The sequence below is a fragment of the Carcharodon carcharias genome, chromosome 9 (assembly GCF_017639515.1).
Source record: "Carcharodon carcharias isolate sCarCar2 chromosome 9, sCarCar2.pri, whole genome shotgun sequence".
NCBI classification, from domain to species: Eukaryota; Metazoa; Chordata; class Chondrichthyes; order Lamniformes; family Lamnidae; genus Carcharodon; species Carcharodon carcharias.
The window spans coordinates 102,396,834-102,424,491 of record NC_054475.1 but is presented as its reverse complement, the minus strand read 5'-3'; the positions used below and the strand labels follow the sequence as shown (position 1 = coordinate 102,424,491).

The 27,658-nt window shown below is 43.9% G+C and overlaps 1 protein-coding gene across 5 annotated transcripts; it reads right to left on the bottom strand.

Moving 5' to 3' along the window:
• Window positions 1-27,658, bottom strand: LOC121282128 (protein sprouty homolog 2). 5 transcript variants are annotated; one of them, XR_005943996.1, is made up of 2 exons: window positions 25,186-26,046; window positions 1-269 (listed from the first exon to the last, which is right to left on the bottom strand). XR_005943996.1 is itself a non-coding variant. In XM_041195622.1 (2 exons), exon 2 carries the CDS (start codon window positions 22,778-22,780, stop codon window positions 21,872-21,874), a length of 909 nt encoding a protein of 302 aa, XP_041051556.1. In that variant the 5' UTR covers window positions 22,781-22,829; window positions 27,222-27,658; the 3' UTR covers window positions 21,719-21,871. The 5 variants fall into 5 exon arrangements, 4 of the variants coding, with proteins under 4 accessions (XP_041051556.1, XP_041051554.1, XP_041051555.1 ...); XM_041195622.1 differs by lacking the exons at window positions 1-269; window positions 25,186-26,046 and adding exons at window positions 21,719-22,829; window positions 27,222-27,658; XM_041195620.1 differs by lacking the exon at window positions 1-269 and adding an exon at window positions 21,719-22,829 and having other exon boundaries at window positions 25,186-26,017.

Sequence of the window (27,658 nt, the reverse complement as noted above, 5' to 3'; positions counted from 1 at the left end):
GCTCAGCATGGTCCTGGTCTCCAGTAGTCCTCCAACTGCCAGTGCCATGAATACTCTCTGCCTCCGCCTCCTCCTCATGCCAGTGTGCCATGCTCTCCCCACTGTGTACCAACATTGTAGCCGATGATCTAATGCCCACCAAGGTTCTGGTATCTGTGTTGGTGCCTTTGCAGAGAGGGGGTGTGACGCAGTTGCATCTGATGGCCACTGGTCCTCCAACGTCAAGGGTCATTCATCAGGGTCCTGCACTTGTTGGCTGGTTGGCAATTCTAGGGGAGAGAAATGACATGTCATCAGTATTATTCATTACCATGTCACTGTGCATGCTAGGCCGGCTGGTGAGACAATGGAGATCTGCATCATGGCGCTAACGTCTTTCAATGAATAATGGGGACTCGGGTCAGGTTTGAGGTTTCCATTACAGATGCGTCAGCACAACAATTTTTATTCACTCCGACATTCTCGCATCTGTGCACTGCATACAAACCTTTGTCAGAGACCCCTGCCTCTCCACAACCAGTGGATCAAGCTGGTTGCTGGCAGCCATCTCTGAGGCTCCATCTCGTACTTCATCAATATGAACATGTTTGTGGGGCCTCCACCCATCCGTGACCTCACGATGTTGTTATGGCTACTGCTGTCCTGACAGGACATTGCAGCCTGGCCACCCCACCTGAGGAACACCTTGCAGGGCACACCCAAGCCATGGCGCTCAACCCACAAAGTAATCAGGCCAAGCAGCCAGAGTTCACTGCTTTGGCCAATGCCGATGTCAGTGACAGTTGGCACTCGGACTCTTACACCCCTGAGCACCATGGGAGGATGGCTAGTCATTAACATTCCCCACATAGATCCATGCCAACTTGGTTCTCACCTTTGCCAAGAGCAACAGGTCATTGAACCTTTTGTAGCTCTGCACCCATCTGCGCTGCACAACATCATGGCTGCTGGCCAGGGCTGCCACCTCTGCCCATGCTTTCTTGGTCAGGTGCGGTGCCCTCATCTTGTCACCCCTGGGGTTGAGGATTTCACGCCTGGCACTGATCTCCTCCACGAGGATTCCAGGCACTCATCCAAGAACCGGGGGAGGCTGAGTGCTGATAGGACTTGCCCTCCAGCCTGGCATGCCTAGCAAGTGCAGATGCCATTGCAGCTCAAAAAAAAATGTTTCATCAAACAACTCCAAAGCTACAAAGTGTCCCCTGACAGCCTTCAGGCAGCTGCCTCTGCTGCTTTTAAATCCACTACTGGGTCACCATTGGACCCGGCACCTGACAGGGTCCTGCCCCTGCCCTGCCCTTCCAATGTTTGAGCAGACGTGTTTCATGTTGGGCGACCCTTAATTGGCCACCCAGCATGAAATCACATTGGAAATGTGAGCTCCCCCATCAACGGATTATACGTCCGCTTCTGGGCCAGCCCACTTGGAGCACACACCAAGCGTGAAATTCAGGACTACTTTTTATTCCCAAAATATCTCAGCTTGCAGTGAATTTCTCTTCACAGAATGGTTACCTTGCAAATCCATGCACTATGCTTTAGAGAGAGAGTTTCTTTACAGCCTTTCAATACAGCCTTCTGATCTCCCAACTGATCTCTCTGACTTGATAAACACTGACTGGCTGTATATTCCAGAGGAATTTGATTACCATGTCTGCTGTAATCATTGTTTTATAAAATGCGTAATTGTACAACTTGACGTCTCATCTAAAAAACCTTTGAAGAGTTTTAGAATAGTGTGAAAGCCAACAGCAGATGGGGTCTTTCAAGCTCCCCAGGAAGTTTTGCCACTTAGGTAGTGTGCAAATTGTATATTGTGGCTGGCTGGCAGTCCTCCATTGTCTTAATAGAATTACAGCTTTTTTTAATCCATCCAGAAGAAAAAGTTAGCAATTGTAACTTTTTTTTTAAAGAAGCAAACCCTCGGAACAACTTATAAAAACTCTTACAATCAGTTTTTATATTTCTGGCTGGTTTATTCTCATATTTTTTTCCCCTTTTTATCAACTTTATGGTGGACATCTTCTGGTTCCTAAAACACTTCCAATCCTTAGGTTTGCTCCTGCTTTTTACAACATTATAAGCCTCTTCTTTGAATCTAATATTATTCTTCATTTCTTAAATGAGCCACAAATGGGCTTTTCTTGCCGAGTTTTTATTTTTCAATGGAATGGAACTTTGTTGAAACATTTTGAATTGTTTCTTTAAATCTTTCCCACAATTTATTTACGTTCATTACTTGTTGCCTGTTTACCAAATTAACTTTAGCCAATTCTCCCCTCATATCTATTTAATTGGCTTTGTTTAAGTTTGCAATTCTTTTTTGTGATTGGAGTTTTCACTTTCAAACTCAACATGGAATTCAATGGTATTATGATCACTATTGCCCAGTGGATCTTTTGCTACAACATTACTAATTAACCCTGCTTTGTTCCACAATATTGGATCTAAGATAGGTTTATCCCTAGTTGGTTCCGCAATGTATTGCGCCAAGAAACTGTCATGAAAATATTTTACAAACTCATCTTCTAGACCACTCTTGCCAATTTGATTGTCCCAGTCTATATGAAGATTAAAGTCCCCCACCAACTATTATCTTTCATTTGTTGGAAGCTACAACAATTTTGTGTTTAATACTCTGCCCAGTGGTATAACTACTGTTAGGGGGCCTATAAACAACTCCCACCAATGTGTTCTGACACTTGTTATTTCTAATTTCCACCCTTACTGAATCTACTTCATCATCTTCTGAGGCCAGATCCTTTCTCACTAAAGGCCTTGCGTCATCAATTACTATTAGGGTCACCCCTCCTCCTTTGCAATTCTGTCTGCCTTTCTGAAATATTGTTTGCCCTGGAATATTTATTTCCCAACGTTGATCACCTTGTAACCATGGGTGAAATTTTATGCCAATGGGATTTTACAGCCCTGCCTAAGTCAATGGACTTTTGAGTGGCCGCATTTTATGGCCCCTGCCTTGGCCCTGCTGTGATGGGGCCATAAAGTTCTGCCCCATGTCTCTGTAATGGTGATTATATCTAAATCCTTTATCTCTTTTTGTCCCACTAGTTCATCCATCTTTTTGTAGATGCTTTGTGCTTTCAGATAAGGAACATTTAATTTCATTTTTTACCTCTATTCTCTACAATGACCTTATTTGTCAATGTACAATTTTTGTTAAACTCTTTGACTGTCCTATCCCACTCTACTTGTCCTTACCCGCCTTGCTACACTGTACTGATGCCTCGGCCTTTCAAATAAACCTCCCTACCTCCCCCTAATTAGTTTAAAGTCCTGTCTACAGCCTTAGTTATACAATTTGCCAGGACACTGGTCCCAGCCTAGTCCAAGTGGAGCCCACCCCAACAGGATAACTCACTCTTCTCTGACTCCTGATGCCAGTTCCCCTTCTTCCCACAACACTCTTTGAATATCAATTTTCATTTTATTTCTCTAGTCTGTTTGACCTTATGCCAATTGGTGCATGGCTCAGGTGACAATCCAATGATGATTACCTTTCATGTTCTGCATTTTAATTTGGACCTTAACTCCTCAAATCCTCTTAGCAGAACATCATTCCTGGTTCTACCTATGTTGTGGATTCTCATATGGACCATGACAACTGGATCCTCCCCCTCCCACTTCAAGTTCCTCTCCAGCCTCAAGGAGATGTTCTTAATCCTGGCACCAGGCAGGCAACACAACCTTCAGAGCTCCTGGTCACAGCTGCAGGGAACAGTACATATTCCCCCTGACTATACTGTCTCCTATACCACATTCCTCTTCGCTCCCACCACTTGAATTCATTGTTCACCACTGTGCCATGGTCAATTCGCTCATCCACCTTTCCAGTCCTTCTCCTCATCCACACAGATAGCAAGCACTTCATACCTGCTGGACAAAGTCAGGAGCTGAGGCTCCTCCATCACTACACGCTGATTCCCAGATCTGCCTGACTTGCAGTAACAACCTCCCATCCTTGACCACTGACCAACTCTAAAGTTCTGCCTAACCTAAGGGTTATGACTGCCCCCTGAAACAAAATGTCCAGTTAACTCTTCTCCACCCCCCCCACCACCACCCCCCCCGCCCCACCCCCCACCACCCCCCCCCCCACCCCCCCCACCGCGATGCCCCACAATGTCTGCGACTCAAACTCCATCTCAGCAACTCTGAACCGAAGTTCCCTAAGCTGTAGACACTAACTTTAGGTATGGTTGTTCAAGGTTGCAGCACATTCCACAGATTCCCACATGCTGCAGTCAGGGCACACTTCCTGCCCTGCCATTTCTGTACAATCTTCTTTATTTAATTAGTCAATTAGTTAATAATTTACACAGATAAAGTAATAGGAAGTTGCACTCATCTAGCTTGGAGACAAAGGAAGAAAATTCACCAGCTACTGGAGGCTGAAAAATAGTAGATAAAGGAACACCTCTTTGCCCCTCTGCACTGAATTCCCACGTGAACCCAATTTCCAACTACATACTCTGTCTATGTTTCACTCCAGCATAGTCTCCTCTCTGTGTGTCCCCTTACTCCATCCCCTTCCTGTCCTTTCTCATAACATTTAGCACTAAGGATTGGTCTCCTGGCTATTCTCTGTATTGCCTCCACCCCTGAAATGTCTCCCTTATGACCAGAACTGGATGCTATATTAAAGGTGCAGTCAGAGTAATAATTTACACAGATAAAGTAATAGGAAGTTGCACTCACCTTGCTAGGACACAAAGGAAGAAAACTCACCAGCTACTGGTGAGGCTGAAAAATAGTAGATAAAGGAACACCTCTTTGCCCCTCTGCACCGTATTCCCAATTTCCAACTACGTACTCTGTCTATGTAATACCCTGCAGTTTGATTATGACTTTCTCTGACTTATATTCCATTTGTGCTCCAATAATTTGGATTTCAGTTCAAATCTCTGAAACCTACCCCATAACAGTATGAAGCAATGACAATGAAAATCCTACATTGCAAAAGCAATAAAAGGGCCTAACTTTGAAAGGAATGGAAGGAAAATGAAATATGCAGTTCTTCAACAAAAGTCAGAATTCTTAAGGAACTCAACATCTTGGCAATTAAAAAAAAATTCCCATAGCCAACCATGCATTCCATCACTTCACCGCAATCTCCATCACAAGCAGGGTAAGTCAGGTCATGAATCTACCCCAGCAAAAATGAGGGTTGAACCCCATGCTGTTTGCACCAATCTGATCCACACTGGCCAACTGAGCCAACCAGCTCCCCAAGGAGTCTTAGGTGCTGTAGCAACATATGAACATCTGACCATGGAGCCAAGAGTAGGCTACTCGGCCCCTCAAGCCTGCTCAGCCATTCAATAAGATCATGGCTGATCTGATTGTAACCTCCCACCTATCCCTGATAACCTTTCACCCTCTCGTTAATCAAGGATTTATCTAGCTCTGCCTTAAAAATATTCAAAGATTTTGCTTCCACAGCCTTTTGAGGAAGAGAGTTCCAAAGACTCACGACCCTCTGAGAGAAAAGAATTCTCCTCATCTCTGTCTTAAATGAATGAAGCCTTGTTTTTAAACTGTGACCCCTATTTCTAGATTCTCCCACAAGAGGAAACATCCTCACCACATCCACCCTCTCAAGACCCCTCAGGATCTTAAAGGTTTCAAACAAGTCACCTCTTGTCCTTCTAAACTCTAGCAGATACAAGTCTAACCTATCCAACCTTCCTCATAAGACAACCTGCCCATTTCTGGTATTCACCGAGTAAACTTTCTCTGAACTGTTTCTAATGCACTTATGGGCAGAATTTTGCCTTTGGCATGCGGGCTCAGCAGGGGCGGGCGGGGGCAGTCGGGAAGCCGACCACCCCTACAATCGGATCTGGAAGGTAATTTCATGGGCAAGTTTCCTTGCTTTAAGGGACATGCAGAGAGAGGTGTAAGAGAAATGAACAGCTGAAAGTAAGGGGTGTCAGGCAAGAAGGGGCAGGGAGGGAAAGGATCAAATAATAAAAACCTGATTAGAAACTAAAACACCAAAAAAAACTTGCCATGAAATATAATTTTTAAACTGGAATTACAGATTAATTTCAAATGTGCTGTAAAGTGAAATCCTATATATCCTGGAAGACATCACATTAAATTTCAGTTGTCACTGTGGAATTACCTTGGCAGTATGATTCCACTGTAACCTGCAAGCTGTTTGTATCTGAAAGTACAGACTCCTCTCAATTCCTCCAAATAAAAGGTGTGGCTATGGGTACCCGCATGGGCCCCAGCTATGCCTGTCTCTTTATGGGGTATGTGGAACATTCCTTGTTCCAGTCCTACTCTGGCCCCTTCCCACAACTCCTTCTCCGGTACATCGATGATTACTTCGGTGCTGCTTCATGCTCTCGTCTGGACCTGGAAAAATTTATTAATTTTGCTTCCAATTTCCACCCCTCCATCATTTTCACGTGGTCCATCTCTGACACTTCCCTTCCCTTCCTTGACCTCTCTGTCTCAATTTCTGCTGATAGAGTGTCCACCAATATCCATTACAAGCCTACCAACTCCCACAGATACCTCGACTACAGCTCCTCACACCCCGCTTCCAGTAAGGACTCCATCCCATTCTCTCAGTTCCTTTACCTCCGTTGCATCTATTCTGATGATGCCACTTTCAAAAACAGTTCCTCTGACATGTCCTCCTTCTTCCTTAACCGAGGTTTTCCACCCACGGTGGTTGACAGGGCCCTTAACTGTGTCCAGCCCATCTCCCGCGCATCCGCCCTCACACCTTCTTCTCCCTCCCAGAAACATGATAGGGTCCCCTTTGTCCTCATTTATCACCCCAACCCAGCCTCCGCATTCAAAGGATCATCCTCCACCATTTCCGCCAACTCCAGCATGATGCCACCACCAAACACATCTTCCCTTCACCCCCCACCATCAGCGGCATTCCATAGGGATCATTCCCTCTGGGACACCCTGGTCCACTCCTCCATCTCCCCCTACACCTCAACCCCCTCCCACGGCACCTTCCCATGCAACCGCAGAAGGTGCAACACCTGCCCCTTTACTTCCCCTCTCCTCACCATCCAAGGGCCCAAACACTCCTTTCAAGTGAAGCAGCATTTAACTTGCTCTTCCCTCAATTTAGTCTATTGCATTTGTTGCTCCCAATGCGGTTTCCTCTACATTGGAGAGACCAAACGCAGACTGGGTGACCGCTTTGCAGAACACCTTCGGTCTGTCCGCAAGCATTACCCAGACCTCCATGTCGCTTGCCATTTTAACACTCCACCCTGCTCTCATGCCCACATGTCCGTCCTCGGCTTGCTGCATTGTTCCAGTGAAACTCAATGCAAGCTGGAGGAACAGCACCTCATCTTCCGACTAGGTACTTTACAGCCTTCCGGACTGAATATTGAGTTCAACAATTTTAGATCATGAACTCTCTCCTCCATCCCCACCCCCTTTCTGATTCCACCCCCCCCCCTTTTTTCTAATAATTTATATAGATTTTTCTTTTCCCACCTACTTCCATTATTTTTAAATGTATCCATTGTTTTATCTCTACCTTTTAGCCTTTTCTGATTCCTTCACCCCACCCCACCAGGGCTATCTGTACCTTGCTTGTCTTGCTTTCTACCCTTATTTAGCACATTCCCCAGATAATATCACCACCTTCAACACCTCTTTGTCCTTTTGTCTGTGACATCTTTTGGTTATCTCCACCTATCACTGGCCCTCTATCCAGCTCTACTTGTCCCCCCCCACCCCCCCCCCCCCCCCCCCCCCCCCCCCCCCCCAAACTAGCTTATATTTCACCTCTCTTCTATTTTTACTTAGTTCTGTTGAAGGGTCATTCGGACTCGAAACGTTAACTGTGTTCCTCTCCGCAGATGCTGCCAGACCTGCTGAGTTTTTCCAGGTATTTTTGTTTTTGTTGTGCAGTATTCAGTACAGTTCACATTGAGTACCTAAATTTATAAATGGTGTTTTTCCTTTTGCTTTTCTAAGTTCCTCTGAAAGATAACAGGGTTTTTTTTCTAGGTCATGCAGATTCAATTAACCTTTTTTCATTGAAGAACTACAAAGAGAACTAATTGGTTCGAAGTTGAAGTTTGCCTCAGAACTGTGTTAAGGTACAATCTGCATAAAGCTTCAGCCTCTGGTAACCTCTCAGAAGTCTAACTAGCCCCTGGCCTCCTGAATGAAGTTTTTTTTTGCTTTTTTTTCTCCCCCTATGAATGTGTGATTGTATATTGCCTGGTTAACAGACAATAACAATGCTGGCTGCTTCCTTCCTGTTGAATAATATGCCTCGCTTAGCAAGCTCAATGCTTCTCTGCACTGCTGTGAAGATGATCTCGGCAACGACAATCAATAAAGTGATATCCTTGGCAGGCATTCATGATGCAGCAGCCCAGGTCTCTTGACTCCGGTAGTTAACATCCAAGGGGTAAAAATTGTTTTGTTAAAAATGTGCCATTCAATGTTCTTTAGCAATGAAACAAGTACATGTAAACCAGCAAATAAATGATCAAACAAAATTCTCCAAGCCTGAAACATATTTTTACTCTCTTATCCTACTCCACCGTAACTATAGAGGAGAAAGAATTACCTTGGTCTGACGTACAGCAAAATCAGGAACATGCTGATTTTGAAGGTACCTAAGAATGTTGTTATGGATAGTGACCAAAGTATTCCATGCCACTTCAGCTCAAAATGGGATTCTACTGAAATACAAAACTCCAGTAAGCTTATCTATCAGTGACTGACTGTTTATCTATAACATTAGACAATCTTAATCCAATAACCAAGAGGTGATTCAATCCTGGAAGAGTGAGTGAGTGAGTGAGTGAGTGTGTTGTTACCGAAAGATAAAAAGGGGTCGAATGGCTCCTCTCTTTTCCCTCTCCTTGTTTCACCGCAACAGGTTGTTTAAAAAAGGTTGCACTTGCCAATTCAATGTGTACTTAACTGTTGATGCACTGTGATCATAAAAGAAAACAATTGACCAAGTTTTCTTGAGTTTAAGAAAGAAAGAGATTAGTTTTATTCCATTTAAACAGGTCTCAGTAAAGTAATAAATTACACTCTGACTTCTGCACACACACTTGAAGTCTACACACACAAATATAGATTGCAGAGTAGGGGAGGAAAGATTGGCCAAATTAGTGTCCACTAAAAAAAGATAAAAGAGTATACAGTTCACAGTTTGGTGACTCGGCTGCTTCCAGCTGAATTCGATGGTCTTGATGCTTCCAGTTTAATGATATAGATGACTGGGTGGGTTGTTCTCCTGGAGACACAGCTGTGGAATTGAGTTATTTCTTTAAAATCTCTGTCTGCTGCACATGGAAAGAGATTCAACAACAGCAGGCAGGGCTCGAAGCTTGCAAGTTATGGAGAGAGAGAGGAGGCAAGAGCTCCACTTAACTCAATTGCTAGCTCAGTCCTCATCAGGGGGTTCTAAAAGAGATAGCTGCAGAGACACTGCATGAGCTAGCTATGATTTTCCAAAATTGCATAGATTCGGGAATGGTTCCATTAGATAGGAAGTTGGGAAAAGTTACACTACTTTTCAAGAAAGGATGGAGAGAGAAAGCAGTGAACTCCAGGCCAGTTAGTCCAACATCAGTCATTGGGAAAATGCTGGAATCTATTGTTAAGGAAATCTTAACAATTCACTGTTATAGCTTTGCACAATCAGAGCAAGTCAACATGGTTTTATGAAAGAGAAATCCTGCTTGGCAAACTTATTAGAGTTTTTTTGAGGATGTAACTGGTAGGGTAAATAAAGAGATAGATATAGTATACCTGGATTTCCAAAAGACCTTTGTTAAGATGCCACATAAAAGGTGAATGGGCAAGAGAAGGGCTTATGGAGTTGGGGGTAATATATTAGCATGGATAGAGGATTTGTTAACAGACAGGAAACAGAGAGTGGGCATAAATGGAGCATTTTCAATTTGGCAGTCTAACCCTAACCCTAATGCAGTGAATAATGGAGTGCCGCAAGGATCATTGCTGAAGCCTCAGCTATTTACAAAATATATTAAATGGCCTAGATGAAGAGGCAGAGAGTTACGTAACTAAGTTTGCTGATGATACAAAACTAGATGGGAATGTAACATGGAAAGACTGCAAAGAGATATAGACAGATTAAGTGAGTGGGCAAACAAGATGGCAGATGGAGTATATTGCAGGGAAGTGTGAAGTTATTAACTTTGGTCATAAGAATAGAAAAGAAGAATATTTTTTAAAAGATGTGCAACTTCTAAGTTTTGATGTTCAAGAAGACTTGGGTGTGCTCCTACAAGTAACGCAGAAAGTTAGCATTCAGGTACAGCAAGCAATTAGGAAGCCAAATAACATGTCAGCCTTATTGCAAGGGGGTTGCAATATAAGAATACTGAAGTCTTGCTACGATTATGCAGGGTTTTGGTGAGACCATATCTGGTGCAGTTTTGGTCTCCACATTTAAAAATGATATACTTGCTCTGAAGGCAGTATAGCGAAGGTTCACTAGATTGGTCCCTCAGATGAGGGGGTTACCATATGATGAGAGGATAAGTAACTTGACCTTACATTCTCTGGACTTCAGAAGAATGAGAGGTGATCTCCCTGAAACCTATAAAACTCTGAAGGGGCTTGATAGGGTGGATGCTGAGAGATTGTTTCTGCTGGTCAGGGAATCTAAAACACTGTGTACGGTCTCAGGATAAGGGGCCAATCACTTAGGATTACGATAAGGAGAAATTACTTCACTCAAAATGTTGTGAATCTTTGGAATTCTCTACCCCAGAGGATTGTGGATGCACCATCATTGAATATATTTAAGGCAGGGATAGACAGATTTTTGGTCTCTCAGGGAATTAAAGGATATGGAGAGAAGGCAGGAAAGTGAAGTTGAAACCCAAGATCAGCCATGATCGTATTGAATTGCGGAGCAGGCTTGGCGGACCATGTGGTCTACTCCTGTTCCTATTTCTTTTGTTCTTGTGTTGTTGTGATGTTAACTGTGGGCATCCTGTACTGAATAGTGATTTACAGGCTGCAAGTTAATTAAGGTTTTCAGATGGTTCATAGATCTATATAATATTGTCAACAAATCTTACTCCTACTTGGCATGGTTCTTGTCAGCTTTTCTGTCAGCATTTCCCATTGTAAACTACTCTGTTAACATTTCCCACTTAATTTTGCTTTGTCAACTGTCACAATTTCATTGGAGGCTTTTGCCACTAGGTGTCTTTGCCAGTTAAGTTCCTGAAGTCTCTCATAATATATGAGAGTTTGATGTAGGAATCAGTTACACCATGATTTGGCCCATTTCTATGACTCATTTCAATGCCAGTAATGGAGAGAGGTTGAACAAGTAGAGCAATGCTAGAGGTGGCATGGAGGAAAACCTCAAAAAGGGCTAGAGAACGTAATATCACATTCTCCTACAGCCATCTTCCATCCCAGTCCTGCCTGGCCCCTCCCTTAACACTACCAGACCCCAACCATAATCCAAGGCTACCAAATCCTGATCCCCTACATTAGTGCTCTCCACAAATCTCTTCTTGCTCCTCATTCCTGGGATACCTGAATCTTCACACTTAAGAGTCTCTCTCAAAAGCACCCAGATCTCATTAACTCCTGCCATTACTTAAAGACCTCAGTACTCTCATGAATTACTAACCCATTTAAAGAGCACCCTGATACCCACACACCCTAGAATTCTACTCTCAGATGCATGGATTCTCCTATCCAATGCGCTGACTCCATTGCCGCCACCAAATACTTCCAGAATATTGGACCCTCCGTCATCAACACTTCCATAGCCTGCCAGTCCCTTTCTAGTGTCCACATATGCCAGGACTCTTCTTATCCATCTTCTGGACCGCAGGGCTCCCCTTCCCAGTTTTCTCACATATTGAAATCATACTACTATTCGCATTGGATCCTAGTGCTACTTTCCTAAACATCTCAAAGTAGACAATACCACCTGTCAGCACTCCCATACCATCGCACCTCCTCAATCATCCCAAACCTCATAACCTCTGCTCCTAACACTCCCAGATTCCAGTATCCGCAAAGTACAACATCCAGGACCTCCTCCCAATATTTCCACATACCAGGATCGCACCACAGAGCCACCCTTCCAACACCACCAGAATTCCTATCCCATCACTGCCAGACCATGACATTCCATTCTCTCTAGTTCCAGAATCAATATTAGTAACCATGAACCCACCCTTCAGTCTTTCCGAACCTCAATAACCATACATTTGTCAGACCTAACAAGTCTTCCAATGCTTCCAGACCTAAGAACTAATCTTCCAACACTATCAAACCACATAGTGCACCCTGCATTTCCCAGTGATACAAAATACCTACCTATCAGAAACCTGGAACCTCTTCCTTATGATCTTCCTCTGTATAAAAGCAAAGTAGGAAATGGCAGAAAGGACTGAAAACACTCAACAGGACAGACTGGAGAGAGAAACAGAACGAACATTTCAGGTTGATGATCTTTCATCAGAATTTGAAAAAGTTAGAGATTTACCAAGTTTTTAATAAATACAAAGGCAGAAAGTATGGGTTGGGTGTGGGGAGGAAAGAACAAAAGGAAAGGTGGGAAAGATTAGATGACAAAATGGATGATGGTGCAAGGCAAAAGGGGATGATAGTGAGACAAGTAAAGGAACAAAAGATGCATCTAGAGCAGGGGTAAATGACAATAACAGAATCATTACCAATATTTTCAGTCTGAAAAAATGAAAGCAATGGTTAAAATCTTACATTGTTAAACATAACGTTCAGTACAAAGACCCCACAGTGCCTAATCAAAAGGTGAGGTGCTGTGCCTTGAGTTTGCATTGAGCTCTATTCAAACAGTGAAGGAGGCCAAGAGCAGAGATCAGAAAGGATGTGGGGCAGAGAATTAAAAGTGATCAGAAATTCAGAGCCACACTTACACTCTAAATGGAGGTGTTCTTCAAACTGATCACCCAATCTGTATTTGATCTCCCCAATGAAGAGGAGACTGCATCAGCAACAAATACAGTACACAGAATTGAAAGAAGTACAAGTAAATCGCTTTGTCACCTGGTAAGAGTATTTGGGACCTTCGAAAGTGGAAAGGGAGAAGGTGAAATGGCAGATGTTGCATCACTGTGTTCAAGGGGTGGAGTGTTGGGGTGACTGAAGAGTGGCCAGGTGCTGCAGAGCAAATGTTGCCGTCAGACTGCTGAGAGGCATTTCAGTTGGGGAGGGGGGAAAATGTGCTTAGTGGTGGCATCATGTTGGAGGTGCTAAAAATGGTTGAGGATGATCCATTGAATGTGGAGACAGATCAGGTGGATGATGAGGAGAAGGAGAACCCTATCTTGGTTCTAGTAGGAGCAGAAGTGCTGGAAATGGAGCAGACACAGTAGAGGATCCTGTCAACCATAGCAGAGAGGAACCCTCGGTTGAAGAAATGGATGAAAAATTCTTCCATGTATCCTGGGCATTAAAAAAAAGATGAAATTAGCTTTGAATGAACTTTCAGGACCACTATTTAAAATGTTAGTGCAAATGTGGATGTGGTAATGGATTTCATGCCTATAATTACCAATAACAATCCAACAGTGTTGTACAATAAAAATGCTATTTGACTTGTTCAAATATTGTAACTCAATCAGCCTAATATGTTGAATGTTATATGAAATAAAACAGTGCAGCCTCTAATTCACTATGAGCACCACCATGGGGGATCGATATTGTACAAAACAGTAGATAACCAAGGGTGGATTATTGGCTGGAATCTAATCAAAGGCTTCAGATGGTTTACATGTAAAATAACAATGGTTACACAGCTGGTACTGGTTACTATTTTTGGCTTATGTGGTTTACAGCTTTATATGGCATTCCTGCATAACAAATATCTCAGAGCACTTTATAAATAAGAAAGGAAGACACTGAAGAAGTGTTAGAAAAGTTAAAGATATAACCAAAGGCATACTCAAACATTTCATTTTCTTCATGAATATTCTTCAAGGCAGGGAGGGAAGAGGTGAAATGATTTGGGAGGTGAGGTCCAGAAGGATATGTGAGATGATCAAGTGCAATCAAAAGGTTCAGACTATAAATTAAACACCCTGCTAGTGCAGCAAACAGTTGTATGTGTGGTATTCAGCGATATGGAATTGTTAAGGCTTGATTCACTTTCTATGCTGAGTTAGGTTATCTCAACCAGGGTGTCAAATGCTTGCTACAATTTGGTGTCAGTTTGCCTATGCTAAAAGAAAACTTCCATAAACAGCTCTGTCCTTTGCAGACAGAAGGAGCATGTCCACACATTAGGCTTTTTTCAGCTAAGTAAAAGCATTGGGGGTGGACATTCCCTAGTTCAATGCCCTGTGCAATGCTTTGCCCAGAGTCAACCTGCCTGTTTTGAATTTAAACAAGAGCTTGGCAGTTAACTGTTCCCTGGTGCATTCTCCATGGCAAGGCCTCTACCAGACTGCACTTGCCAACTAATCATCATTCTCTTCTCATGCAGTATAAATTGTTGTTCCCTTTACAATTGGTATTCTTGTGAATCTGCCCTGAGTGCAAGGTGAAAAGTTTTGACAGCATGTCTCTTTTGCCAGCATTACTCAAGAGTTCTGTACTACCAAGTGGCTATTTATTACTGCACTGCTAGCATCCATGGAGCCTTACCCAACCTTGAATCTCAGTCTTCAGGAGAATAAGGGAAAAGATTAAGGGGAATGATGGAAAGTTACACGGAATTTGGAACTTAAAACTCCCCTTGCTTTATCTTTGAAATAAGGGCACAGTTTAGGACAAGATCCGATCCTCCATCTGCTCCCTCTGAGAAGTGAACAGTTGCCTACACAGGCTGCTTTTTCACTGACAACTTTATTGTGCAAATACGTTTGTTCAGTAGCTTGGAGAAATCTAACAGAGCTATTTTTCCTGCCTTACTGTTTCTACGTACCCCTCACCTGCTCCAAAATGACACAAATCCCCAGAAACCTTTCGCTCCACTTGACCAATGGTGTAACAAAAGCCTACTTAGTCAGAAAGGTATCATCTTCCCAACCATTTACAGTGGTTCCTGTATATCAATGTAGGAAATGAGAAAAAAATCAAGGCAAGATTCCCTCAATCCTCAATTTCTGACACCAATTGTTTTGTAGGCCATTCAGAGTTAAAGTTACATTGATATGGTCCATCTTCTTCCTTGCCAACAGGCTGAGTGCTTGGTTGAGGTCAGTTCCAAGTTCATATCTGGTGCCTTGGAGTTACTGTTACAATTTGACAAGAGAACTGCAATTGAGCTCCAGACACTGAATTATATCTCTGTGGATACCTTACTCCTGGGCCAAAGACTTTATCTGAGAGTTCATATGTGCTAGCAACATACTTAGTTGGTTCGTTGTATTAAAAATTTGAGATCAAGTTCTTTTCCTGTACATTTAACACCTACTTAATATAGGCCTGCAATAATCGGGGATTTTAGACAAATGAAGGCGGATATTGTTTCAAAGTAAATTCATGCTTGCTCGAATGCTACCTGATTGGGCAGCTATATGTTCATTTATCCAAGAAATATTAGGAAAACACTAATTAAATGAAACTTCCTGAGGAAAACCCACTGCCTCCTTCTAATTGGCAACAAGTCATCAGCCCAGTGCTGACCCTGCGGTTAACCCAGTTGCTAGGAGGGGCATGGTAGTACTTCTGGTTACTATAAGAATTGGGAAGAGATGTCATTTACAATGTTAAATAACCTCTGGATAAGATCAAGAAATCAAAATCTGATGAATGATCAAACAAACTAATGCAGGACCTCACTGTGACAACATCCTTTCCTAAATAGCTCCCATTAAAGTAGGATTTCAGGAGTTTTGAGCCTTTTTCAGCTCATTCTCAGATCTCAAGTCCATAACATAAAACTACTGGTGAGATAAATTGGCACTATCAATTCCAAATAAATGAGTTCATGTGATAACAAGATCTCTGCTGAACGAGAGAGTTCAGAACACATTGTCAGAGCAATGAAGAGGGAGCTTTACTGTGGATCTAAAGCCACTTTTATGTTAGTGCCATTTTAATCTTAATTGAAAAATCAACCAGTGATTCAGCATTAGGCATTTCCTAGGTCCACCATCCCTGATGGCAGATTGGTATGAAAAAAGTGTGTATATGTACAGTTTTATCACCAGGAAGAGGACATCACTTCAGCAGCATAAATGCTTCTTGCCAAGAACTTGTAAAATCCAGCCAAAAAAAGTATTATTATAAAAACAGTACATGTTCTCGTGTCAGATGTGAGAGTCCTTAACATTAGTACTAGACTCAAAGCACAACAATTTGTATTTAAAGCACCTTTAACATAGCAAAATAATCCAAGGCACTTCACAAGGCATTACAAAACAAAATGTGACACTGAGTCACTGAATGATATATGCATTAAGGCAGATGACCAAAGGCTTGGTCATTTTAAGGAGTTTCTTAAAGGTGGATAGAGACGTAGAGCATCACAAAGATTTAGGGAGGGAATTCCACGGTTTAGGGGCTTGGTAGCTAAAGGCACAGCCATCAATGGTAGAACAATTAAATTTGGGGATGTTCAAGAGACCACAATTAGAGGAGCACAAAGATCTCAGAGGTTTGGGAGGTGGAGGAGATTACAGAGATAAAGAGGAGGGATGAGGCCATGAAGGGATTTGAAAACAAGGGCCACAATTTTAAAATAGAGACGTTGCTTAACCAGGAGCCAATGTAGGTCAGTGAGCACAAGCATGATGGGTTTATGGGATTTGGTGATAGTTAGGACATAGGCAGTAGTTTTGGATGACCTCAAATTTACAGAGGCTAGAATGTAGGCAGCCAGCCAGGAGTTCATTAGAATAATCAAATCCTAGAGGTAACAAAGGAGTGCATGAGGGTTTCAGAAGCAGGTGAGCTGAGGCAGGGGTGGAGTTAGGTGACATTACAGAGATGAAAATAGATAGTCTTAGTTATGCATATGGCTGGAAGCTCATGTATCACTGGGCCAAATATGACACCAAGGTTGCAAACAGTCCAATTCAGCCTCAGACAATTGTCAGGAAGAGGGACAGAGTTGGTGGCCAGGGAGTAAAGTTTGTAAGGGGGACCAAAGCCAATGGCTTCAGTCTTCCCAATATTTAATTAGAGGAAATTTCTGCTCACCTCTACTGAATGTGGGACAAACATGTTAACAGTTATTTCAGTGGAGGGTACAGAGAGCTGATGCTGAGGTGCAGCTAAGTGTTAGGACCTGGAAACTGATGTGCACTAAAAGAAATTCCACTTTCATTTGATGCCCCCCACACAAAATATATTCAACAAAAAAAATTCCTCCCAAAAAGCAAACTGAACAGGTCCAGAAGTTAACTTCTGAAATGGCTATTTAGTTACAGATATTGCCAAATTGAATCATGACATGGTCATTGCCTTGATACTGGACTCCATGTTGACCTCCTCCACCAGTGGCACCTATATGTATTACCTACAGGGCGTACTGCAATAATCAAATATGCCAACTTTAACAGTGCCCCACAGCCCACAACCTCCACCAGTGAAAAGAATGAGGTCAGTGAAATCATAGGAATACCATCACATGCAAATTACTCACCATCCTAATATTTTGTTCCCTTCATTACTGCCTCAAATTTAAAATTGAGAGCACCATCATCACCAGAACTGCTTAGTTCAAGTGGAAGGCTCACCACTTTTGGTGCAAGTCATGGTACATGTGGTCTTGACATTCACCGTCATGCTGCCCCAGAACCCCACTAGCTCCCCCAACAAACTTTAATAACTGGCCAGCTTATTCATCAACCTACCTAGTAAGAACACCCTTTCTTCTTCTAGTGCAATTTGATCTCCCTCATTATTGCAACCAGTTGCTGTAAGAAGTGAGTAAAGGGCATCAGCCATGCCTGCTTTACAGTTTTCATCTGTGCACCAGCTCTGGGACTCTACACTGCATCTCCCTGGACACCATGATATTAAAAGATCAGTTTTGAAACAGGGAAAAAAGTCATGGTAGTTCATGCCAGTTGGGGAGAAGAGTCATATTGGAATCAAAACGTTAACTCTGTTTCTCTCTGCACAGATGCTGTCAGGCCTGCTGAATTTTTTCCAGCATTTTCTGTTTTCATTTCGGATTTCCAGCATCTGCAGTATTTATTTTATATAAATAAATAAATTTCATGGTATTTTCCAATCACTGACACTACAGTTTGCCAAAGGAAGGCAAGCAATCTTAGATTAAGTTGGAAGACCAAATTTTTCCTTTTGCTGCAGACCAGAGAATAAAACCAACAAAACAATTTATTTTCAAAATTAATATATTTCTATTTTATACTTTATTCAGCTCTGTAGTGCCACCCTTACAGTTTTGCAGCAAGTTCTGTACAGTTTCCATCTCTAAAGGGTGTTGTGTTTAAATAAATATCTTATAAAATAAAACTTCAAATAAATATTTAGACTAATCAACATATTGGCAAAAATAGAAAAAGAATCAGTAACTTTTGTGATTGATATACAGGATGCCAATTGTACCTAAGCAATGCAATAATTGGAATTTGTATATAGGGTAATAATACAGCCTGATGTTAGCAGGAGACGGAGTCGGACATTCACCTGAATGTACAATGTACCAATAACTGGAGTCCTTCCTTCATATGGCACCATTCACAGTATTAATGTCGTATATACAAAAATATATCAAAGTAACTCTAATAAGGAGGCAGGCTCTTGCTATGTTCACAGCCCAAAGAAAGCAAGAAAATGCCCGTGAACGTAATGTCTGGTCAGATCTCAACAAAAACGTCCCAGTATTTCGTCCTCATACTGCATCAAGGTCCGGCTGAACTGATGATCCGACATCTACTCCACACATCCAGGTAATAAAGTGTCACTGCATTATAGTTCAAAAAGGTGTTCTCTTCCAGGATCCTCACGCAGAATCTGTATGGCTTATTCAAACCGATTTCAATCCTCATTTCATGTAATGATTGTTAGAGAAAGACGGGGAGAAGGCTGAATCCACTTCATTGCGCTATGTGGAACACAGACCATTAGAAACAACAGTTCGTCTCCTCGCTTTACAGGCTGCCAAACAACTTCTAGGAAAACCATGACCTCCCATCCACGATGTAATCATAAGACACTACTGAAAGAAAGCTGCCCCTCTGGCTACTGTACTCAGTATGGGCCAGTTTGTGTTATGAATTACTACAGTTTCAGTTTTTCATAAAGGACAGAATTTGTTCCAAGAATGTTCATGCTTAAAAATACAAATACATAATTATTGAAACCGTTTTGATTAAAGATCCTCCACGGAGAGTAGGTTGGGATTTAAATCTACCCCTACTGTTCTTATCACAGACTTCACACTGTAAAGGACGGTTCATCCCTTGGGACATCTGAAAAGATTTGGTCGTTTGCTTTATTTAATGGCCTGTCTGCATTAACCAGTTGTGAAGAATCACATACGTGTTCAACTACAACCATAGCCCCAATGAGCAAATCTCCACTTGGCTACGATAGCGATTCCAAAACTCCACACAAACTATTCTGACACGATTTCCCTTCCTGCAAACCGCTCCCATTGTCCGTGTGCCATCCGCCTGTGGATCTTGGACATCAGGGCTCCCTTCTGTAGCACGCAATGGTGAGGGAAGGAAGGGCCATTCAGGACACTGTACAGCAATGTCTTTTCACATTCCTGCAGCTTACATGCACTTAGTCGTACAAAGTTTTGCAGTGTCAGGTAGTTCCGATTGATAAACAGCCCTGAAACATGAACTCAGCACCTTGTTCTCAGGAGGAAGCGAGTCTACACAGCGGCACGCTACATTTTAAAAAAATATTAAGAGTCCTTTGCAAGGAAAGTGACAATGAAATTACGCTGATGCATATGAGTAACCGGCAGAAGGCCATGGCTATGTAATTAATGAATACAATCCTGCTGCTGCCGTCACCTCAGTTTATTTGAAAGCACAAAACTTTCACTAATTGTAGAATTAGGCACCAAATGAAGCTAAACATGGAATACCTCCCCTGAAACGCTCCAACCTCGGCAGAGCACTGCTCAAGAGTCAATCTCTTATTTTGCAGGGTGGGTACAATGAATCTTTTAGAAAAAACCTCGACAAATCAAGGTCCAGTTGTCCTGTAATATACTGTTACAGCTTGGGAGTTATACGGAACGAGGTTCACTAAGAATATCTGTAAACCGAGCTTTATCATGAGTACAACTTTATGAGTGGAGTGCAACAAGGATTTTATAGCTGAACTTCAGAATGGATTGCGGGTATAATTGATAATCTTTTACAATGAATAGGGTGTAACGGTCATTCCAAAGTTTTACGGTGAGTGGGTGGTTATGGCTAAATGAAGCCAATTGTAGTAATTCTGTTAAAATACGGCATTATGGTGACTCTGTTGCCCCTGAGGATACTAAAATAACGTAGTCACCAAAGACTCACTTGCCCGCCTCTGCCAGTTTGAAAGCGAAAGTCAAGGCAAAGCGTGATACATCAAAGATACCGCTGCCATTGAGAGGGCAGTGACAATACCAGCGTTTGGCAGGACATGACGAATGGCACGATTCAAAGTGGGCAATGCCATTGTGGCACGAACTGCATATCAGGGCAGAAGTGGAGTGAAGCTTTTTCGCACGGGTTCCCTCGACTGAAGAACACTTGTTCCAGGAGGGAGGCGGAGGGTACGGCATTCTCACCACCGTATTGGCATCGTGCAACTATGCATTTCAACGCACCAATAACAATGTCAGCCGAATACTTTCGAATAGGTGAAGGTGACCTCTTTCAGTACTCCCCCCGCCCCACACCCATTGCCGATCCTCTACATGCAAACATACCGAGTGCCCAGCTTCCAATAAATATGAACTTCGCTTTCAACCCCAATGTAATGACCATTAATCCGAGAGGGAGAGGCGAAGACGGATCAGCTTTAGGTGCTCACAGGCGAGCAGCAGGATAAATCACACCAACACTGCCCCCGACCTTTCAAAAACCATCGCCCTCAGAATCCAGGAACCAAAGAATCAAAACGGTTTCAATTTTTTCTCTACAACTGAACTATGCGAATATGTAAATAACAACGGTGTTGGTGATTGAGAACAAGAATATATTTCCAGTGGGCCATATCACATTTCTAAGCCAAGCAATAAATATTTAATGCGTCGATAGTGAAGACAATTTGCATGGTTTTCCCATAAGCTGAGCGGCTCACTCTGGACACACCATCTGCCAATGGCTGTTCCGAAGTCCCTGCACTGGGAGTTATGGTGGGCATGGAGGTGGTGGTGAGGCGGGGTGGGGGAGAGAAAGAGGGGAGAGAGAGAGAGAAATAGCCTCCAAGCCCCAGGGCCTCAAGTGAAGAAAGCACGTTGTGTGCAGATAGTCATCGTTCAGACCGGTGAGGGGGTGAGGATATCATACGACATCCTTCACAATAGGAATTACATGAGTTTGTGAGCAACAGGGAACTAACTGTAATGAACTCAGGAAGAACCCACAAAAAGGTGCTTAACATGGAGCATGGTCCCTTTCCCCCGGGGAGATTCTAAACGCTCAAACTTCAAGATATGGACCTAGTCGTCTGGTGTTTAGGAAACCGCTCTATTCAAATATCCAACTGAGAGTTTAGCAACCACACTACCCCATCACGCACCGCACCACCCCCCCCCCCCCCCCTCCACCTGTCAGATCATCTTGTGCATGTCCTGGGGTCTCGGCGTGAGAAGAAATGTAATCTCCCCTTGGAAATCTCACTAAGGAATTAAGGAAGCTTTGGAGAATGTGCCTTCTGAACATCCACAGGGTTAACATTGGTCACGGATTTAACAAGAGTGTCTTGGTCATAAAGGTTTCTCCAAGGTTTTAGGACAGGGTGTGTTGGAAAACTTCCTGCACACGGTATTTGAGTTTTTGCACCTGCAGCCCGGTCGCTTGACACCGTCATAACATCCCTGGCAGATTCGGAGGCATCCTTTCGCCGGCAGATAGCACCACAAGCAGGGCAAGAGGATGGAGATGAAGCCCATGGCGGTCCAGCGGGCGCAGCAATGGCCTTGGCTGCAGGAGCACGGGTTGTCCGCACAGTTGTCCTCGTCATCGCTGGAGCAATGATAGAAGAGGCCCTTCACACAGCACACGCAAGTGCCATACTCCAGGGCGCTCTGGAAAGAGCAAAGGCACCTCTGGTCACAGAGCCAGCAGGAAGGCAGCGTCCTGGGAGCCGTGCACTCGCTGCATTTGCACTTTCCACATTGCTCGCAGCGCAGTGAGTGTTGGCTCCAGTCCTCGGCGCCAGCCGGCTTGTTCAAGTCGCCTTTAAGGTCAGCTTTGGGCTGCGCCCTGATAATCCCTTGGCCAGAAGGAGACGAGCTCAAACTGACAAGCAGTCTCTGCTCGGAGGTGCTGCTGCTCCTGGAGGCTGAGCTGACCGTACTGGTTGACCTGCTCAAGTGTTGTTGGACCTGTTGATGAAGCTGAGCTGAGGGGCGCTGTTCCAGCACAGCCAGGCTCTGCTCGGCCGCCCTTTCCCATTTCTGCCCCGAGCTGGACGGGCTGCCCGTGCTGATCTTTGCCCTGATGATCAGGGGGCGCTCCACATAGTCGTTGTTGGCTCGGATTGCCCGGATCTGATCTATAGAGAGCACCGGTCCCTGCTGCATATCCCCGGGGTCAGGATCAATCCGCTGCCGCCCCCTGTCGTGAGCCAGTTGGAGAGAGAGAGGCGAAGTGAGCGGCGCTGGAGTCTCCATCTGAATGTGATCGGTGCAGGTCCGCGGGCTGAGTGCACATTGGTCAGACCTGGCGTGGAGACAGGACAGAGAGAGACAGACAGACAGGGGTCAGTAAGATAGTGGGGCGATACCAACCCACCCATTACACTGGAACCTCCTTCAGGGGGAGTGCTCCACCCCGCACACAATACCGCCCATACCCCAGCCCCTTCGTGACTGCCCCTCTACCCAGCACCCCCTCCCCCTTCTGCTACATTGAAAGGGGGCTTGGGAAAGCATTGCCTGAAGACTGGCCTGCAACACACAATCCAATCATCCTGCAGCCTCAGATACTGTGTCCAACAGCCCTGCCCAGAGAGATGCCAGCCGCTGCCACCACCATCCCCACCCCCGTCCCCCAGGAGAGAACCGTCACTCCGGACACGGAATCATTTGAAACAGGAGGTCCCAGTGCTTAAACCCGCGGTTCAACCTGGTGCCCGCCAACAGTTATCACACACACAGCATCCCGAGTCAGCCCGGGTTATTACACACACAGCATCCCGAGTCAGCCCGGGTTATCACACACACAGCATCCCGAGTCAGCCCGGGTTCACACACACACAGCACATCCCGAGTCAGCCCGGGTTATCACACACACACAGCATCCCGAGTTTAACCTTTACGAGGATCAGATTGTCAGGTGTGAGCTGAGAAAGATGAAGAAAGGCTGGTATCAGCTTGGCACCATCAAAATGGCACGGAGCTGTCCGGGTACTAAAACCTGCGCTTATCGGGAACAATATTCTCACTCAAAGGGGCAGGCATGAAATAGTTTTCACATTCACTCAAATCAGTGCTGTGAATAAGGTGGCACTGAATGAAGGTCTTTAATTTCAGCTAAAATCTGAAAAATGAGTGATTCTTTCAGTTCATCTTGCAAAGAAGTGAAATGTCCTTCTAATACCACCCACCCCCCGCCCCCCAGGTTTTGGAATAACTGAAGGGTGGCCGATTCACGCCCTCGGTGCCTGGACCCCGGGTCCTTTCTCCAATCCCACTTTCAACCCGAGGCGACTCCAAGGCAGTGAGCAGGGAGCAGAGGTGGCGCTAAATATGCCTCCAGGGTCACGGCTCAAAGAAAACCACCCACCGGTATAGGTCAAAAAGGAGTCAGTCCCGATAATTCGAAACTCGTAATATTCTGGAGCACAATCTGAATGATGAAAACTGAACCAAGGTCAGGCTGGAAAAGTAAGAAAGATTGACTACTCTAGAGGAGATATTCTCAGCGCATTCCACCCAATTGCTCTATTTTCAAGGAGAGATGAAATCTGGAACCACAAATCGCGGTCATTTCCATACTAGATACAGGAGATGCTTCCTGACCTGCTGAGTATCTCCAGCATTCTCTGTTCTCATTACTGGAGATGTCTGCTTCGGGAGACAGGCTGAAGCATTGATAGTGACCGGCGGGCGGTGGGACCCGGAGCAGCAGCACTCTTCTTCCAATTGCTATTGAATGGCAGCGAGTTTGCAATTCCGGATGTGCTGAATCCGATACAGCAAGCTGGCTTGAAATGGATACTACATGCGGAAAAGTCAAAAACTGTACCAGGGCCATTAGACAGCGCCATGAACTGATCAGTCTCCGCCGTTCACATACACACACACACACACACACAGAGCAAACCAACGGCCCCAGTCGCCACTAACGGAACCACATGGAGCAGAGTGAGACCCCAGCCCCTTGCTCAACCCCACCCCACACCCCACACAACCCCTGCCAAAACTCAAATCCCACCCAACTCGGGCAGCACTTAACAAAACTTGTTCATTCATCCCCACCCCGGTTGTGGGATTAACATCATTTAAATTAAGGCTACAAGGTTAATCTCAAATTATATTGTAAACACAAAGATATAAATGCAGCTGCAACAAGAGTAGACAATGAATAAATGTTATTCAAGAAAGAAAATGGTATTTCTCCATCCCCCAGTTAAAGAGTTAAACATTTACCATAAAATTCACGTGAGGATGTTATCCCGCAGGTTGCCAGTGAAGTTTACCGACTGCCTTTCGGCTCTTTACAGACTCTTTAATGGATGTGGCTGGATCCGTTTCCTCATGGAGAGTTACATTAAAATGAGGCTACTCGGGGTTTGATCGATATTAAATATTATCTCCTCCTCCCCACCCCCTCCCTTCACACCAGTAACAGTATGCTGCAACCGGGTCTAGTTTAATGCAGTCCCTTGGTGTTGAGGGATGAGTGATCAATGATCGGAAAGATTTTTGCAATTGCTTGAAATGAGCGTTAACCCTGTAGAGATATCCGACTCCAGTCTGGCACAAGTTAAGTGCATAATAGACATGATTGAATAGGTTGGATATACACACTGGTATGTATATAGTAAACCAGGTCATATTCTATAGTGGCTCACCTCGCGGAAGATGGGAGCTGTTCCTTAGCGATGCCACTGGGTAGACTGTAGCAGTAACCTTGTCTGCTCTGCCTCAACTGCAGCCACTATGTCCGATCAATGACAAGCTCCTGGAGTGAAGGGCGCCGTGTCCTGGGCTGTCAGGGATCAGTGAGGAGGTGGAAAGAGAGAGAAACAGACCCTTCCCCAATCCCTCAGCTCTGCTAGTGACTCAGATGCACGAATGCAGAAGCTGTGTTGGCGAAAGGAAACAGAAGAAAAAGCCCCGCGCACACAGTCCCATCCCGGGTCCACACTCTCCTCAGTTGAACAGGGATTTGCCCGGTTATAGCTAATGGCTAAGTGGCGTCATCCACGTGAAATTGAATAAGCCATTTGCCGTCCCAAAGGTTTCTCCGCATCCGGTCATGGGCCATTGGGGAAGGCGGACAACTATTTAAAGGGAGCTTGTTTAATAACCGAATGTGTGTCGGGCAGAGCAAGCGACCTTTTTGTGGAGATGAAGTTTTACACCTACCTCCAAACTGTTCCGTGCACTGTAACTGAGATTGTGCTCGGGAAACACCGCTAAGATTTGAACATGTTCTGCCGTGCAGATTTATATCAAAAGAAAAAAAAGTGAATGATCAGGGGCAGATAGCGTGCTATTTATACAGTGTGTTCGAACGCGCTCGGGCAACAGGCAGACATCTAAACAAAATTGATTAATACTTTCGATCCATTCAAAGCCATTACTGATGTTTTTAAAACCGAGGTAACCTTAGAGAGAGGGAGGGAGAGAGGAGGAGGTGTAATGCTCTTCCCTCGACTCCTCGCAGGCCTTGTTACTTTGTAATGGTGACGATTCCCACCTGTTAGCACAATCTGAATGGGACATAAACTCGGACTCGTGTTCGCCTAATTCGCAAAGTGCTTTCTCTTTTACACTGATTTTGAAACATTTTGTTCAATAAATCTTTGGAGTTTTAATCTTATCGTAACGGGGGAGATCGGCTGCTAATTGCATCCAAGTCTTGCAATAAATCTGCTTGTGATTTACAGAAATGTAAAGTCTCACGGGTCTGTATCCGGTTTGCGGACAGGGGGGTGTTGTGGTGAATCGGAGCCGTCATCAAGTAGTATGACTTGGTTCTGCAGATGTCTGAATGACTGTTGTAAGAGACATTTCACAGTCCTTCTTCGCTTCTAACCTTCCTTCTGAATCATCTTCCAACATATGACATCAGGGTACAGAGGAGAGGCTACAGTTCGGTCTCACATTGAATGGGAGGTCACAAGGTTAAGAAAGCTTCTGAACTGCTTGTCCAACACATAGAGGATTTGGCATGAGTTTTATTCGCTCCAACATTCTTACAGCGCCTATACAATACAGTAAACTTTCATCTATACTCTTCTGACTGTATCACCAAAGAGCAAAACGTTGCGTTCCAATAAACTCAAACTATCACGTGTTTTGGACAACGATCTCTTCAACATCCCTATTCACTGTTTTATATAAACTTTGTTAACTGGGTTGTATGCTTTATTTTTTCTGAATAGGGATTGTGTAACCCTTTGCCGACTAGTCCAAAGAAGTTGCCGATTGGCTTGTGTTGCTTTTCATCTCGAAACACTGTTTCGGCAATAAATTACTCGATTAGAAGTAATTTATTACTGAAATATTAATCACGCGATTCTAAAGTGTGCACCAAAAACAACTTTAAATTAGTTCACTTCAATTTTATTGTTCTTTTAACACATGAATATGAACCATTCTTTGTTTCATATTCTGGAATATGAACTGTATCCGAATTGAACGGAGCCTACCTTATTTGTTTTAACTGGAATAGCATTAGATAAGTTTCAACCTTAGAGTTTTTAAATCTGTTTGTTTTGTTTTCTGGCTTCCAAGGCCCAATTTGCAGGTTTCACAAACCGGATTTTCATTTAACTTAAAATTAGCTGCAAACGACAGTTTCTCAGCCCAACACAGGCTTGGAACACTGGTAGAGGTGCAGCTGTCTGTCACCGTCTCAAACTGTGCGGAGTATACTTACGGGTAGTCCCAGGAGCCTAGCAGCACTGAGATGAACGCTGGGAAGCTTAAATTCCAAAACAAAAAAGCACAGAACCTTTATCCTAAGGAATGCTTGTCCGTCAACTAATGTGTCTTAAAAAGGCATTCTCTTATACTGAGATAGGGATGAGCATCAGGCCAGTTTGACAGCTCATCTTCTCAACAAATTAAAACCAAAGCGGCTACTTTTGATCCCCCTTCACCACGATCAAGCCTCCACCCTCCAAAAAAATCCAGCTCCCAAAATGTCACCATATAGAAGCAAACCCGTTAACTTTCACCACTAAAATTATGGCACTTCTCGTTTGAAAAGATGTAACTTCACATCTAACCCTATAAAAAACAGTCCATTCATTTTAAAGGGTTTAATCTACGTCACATTTTCCAACACAGATAGCTGTACTGTGCTGTATTCCA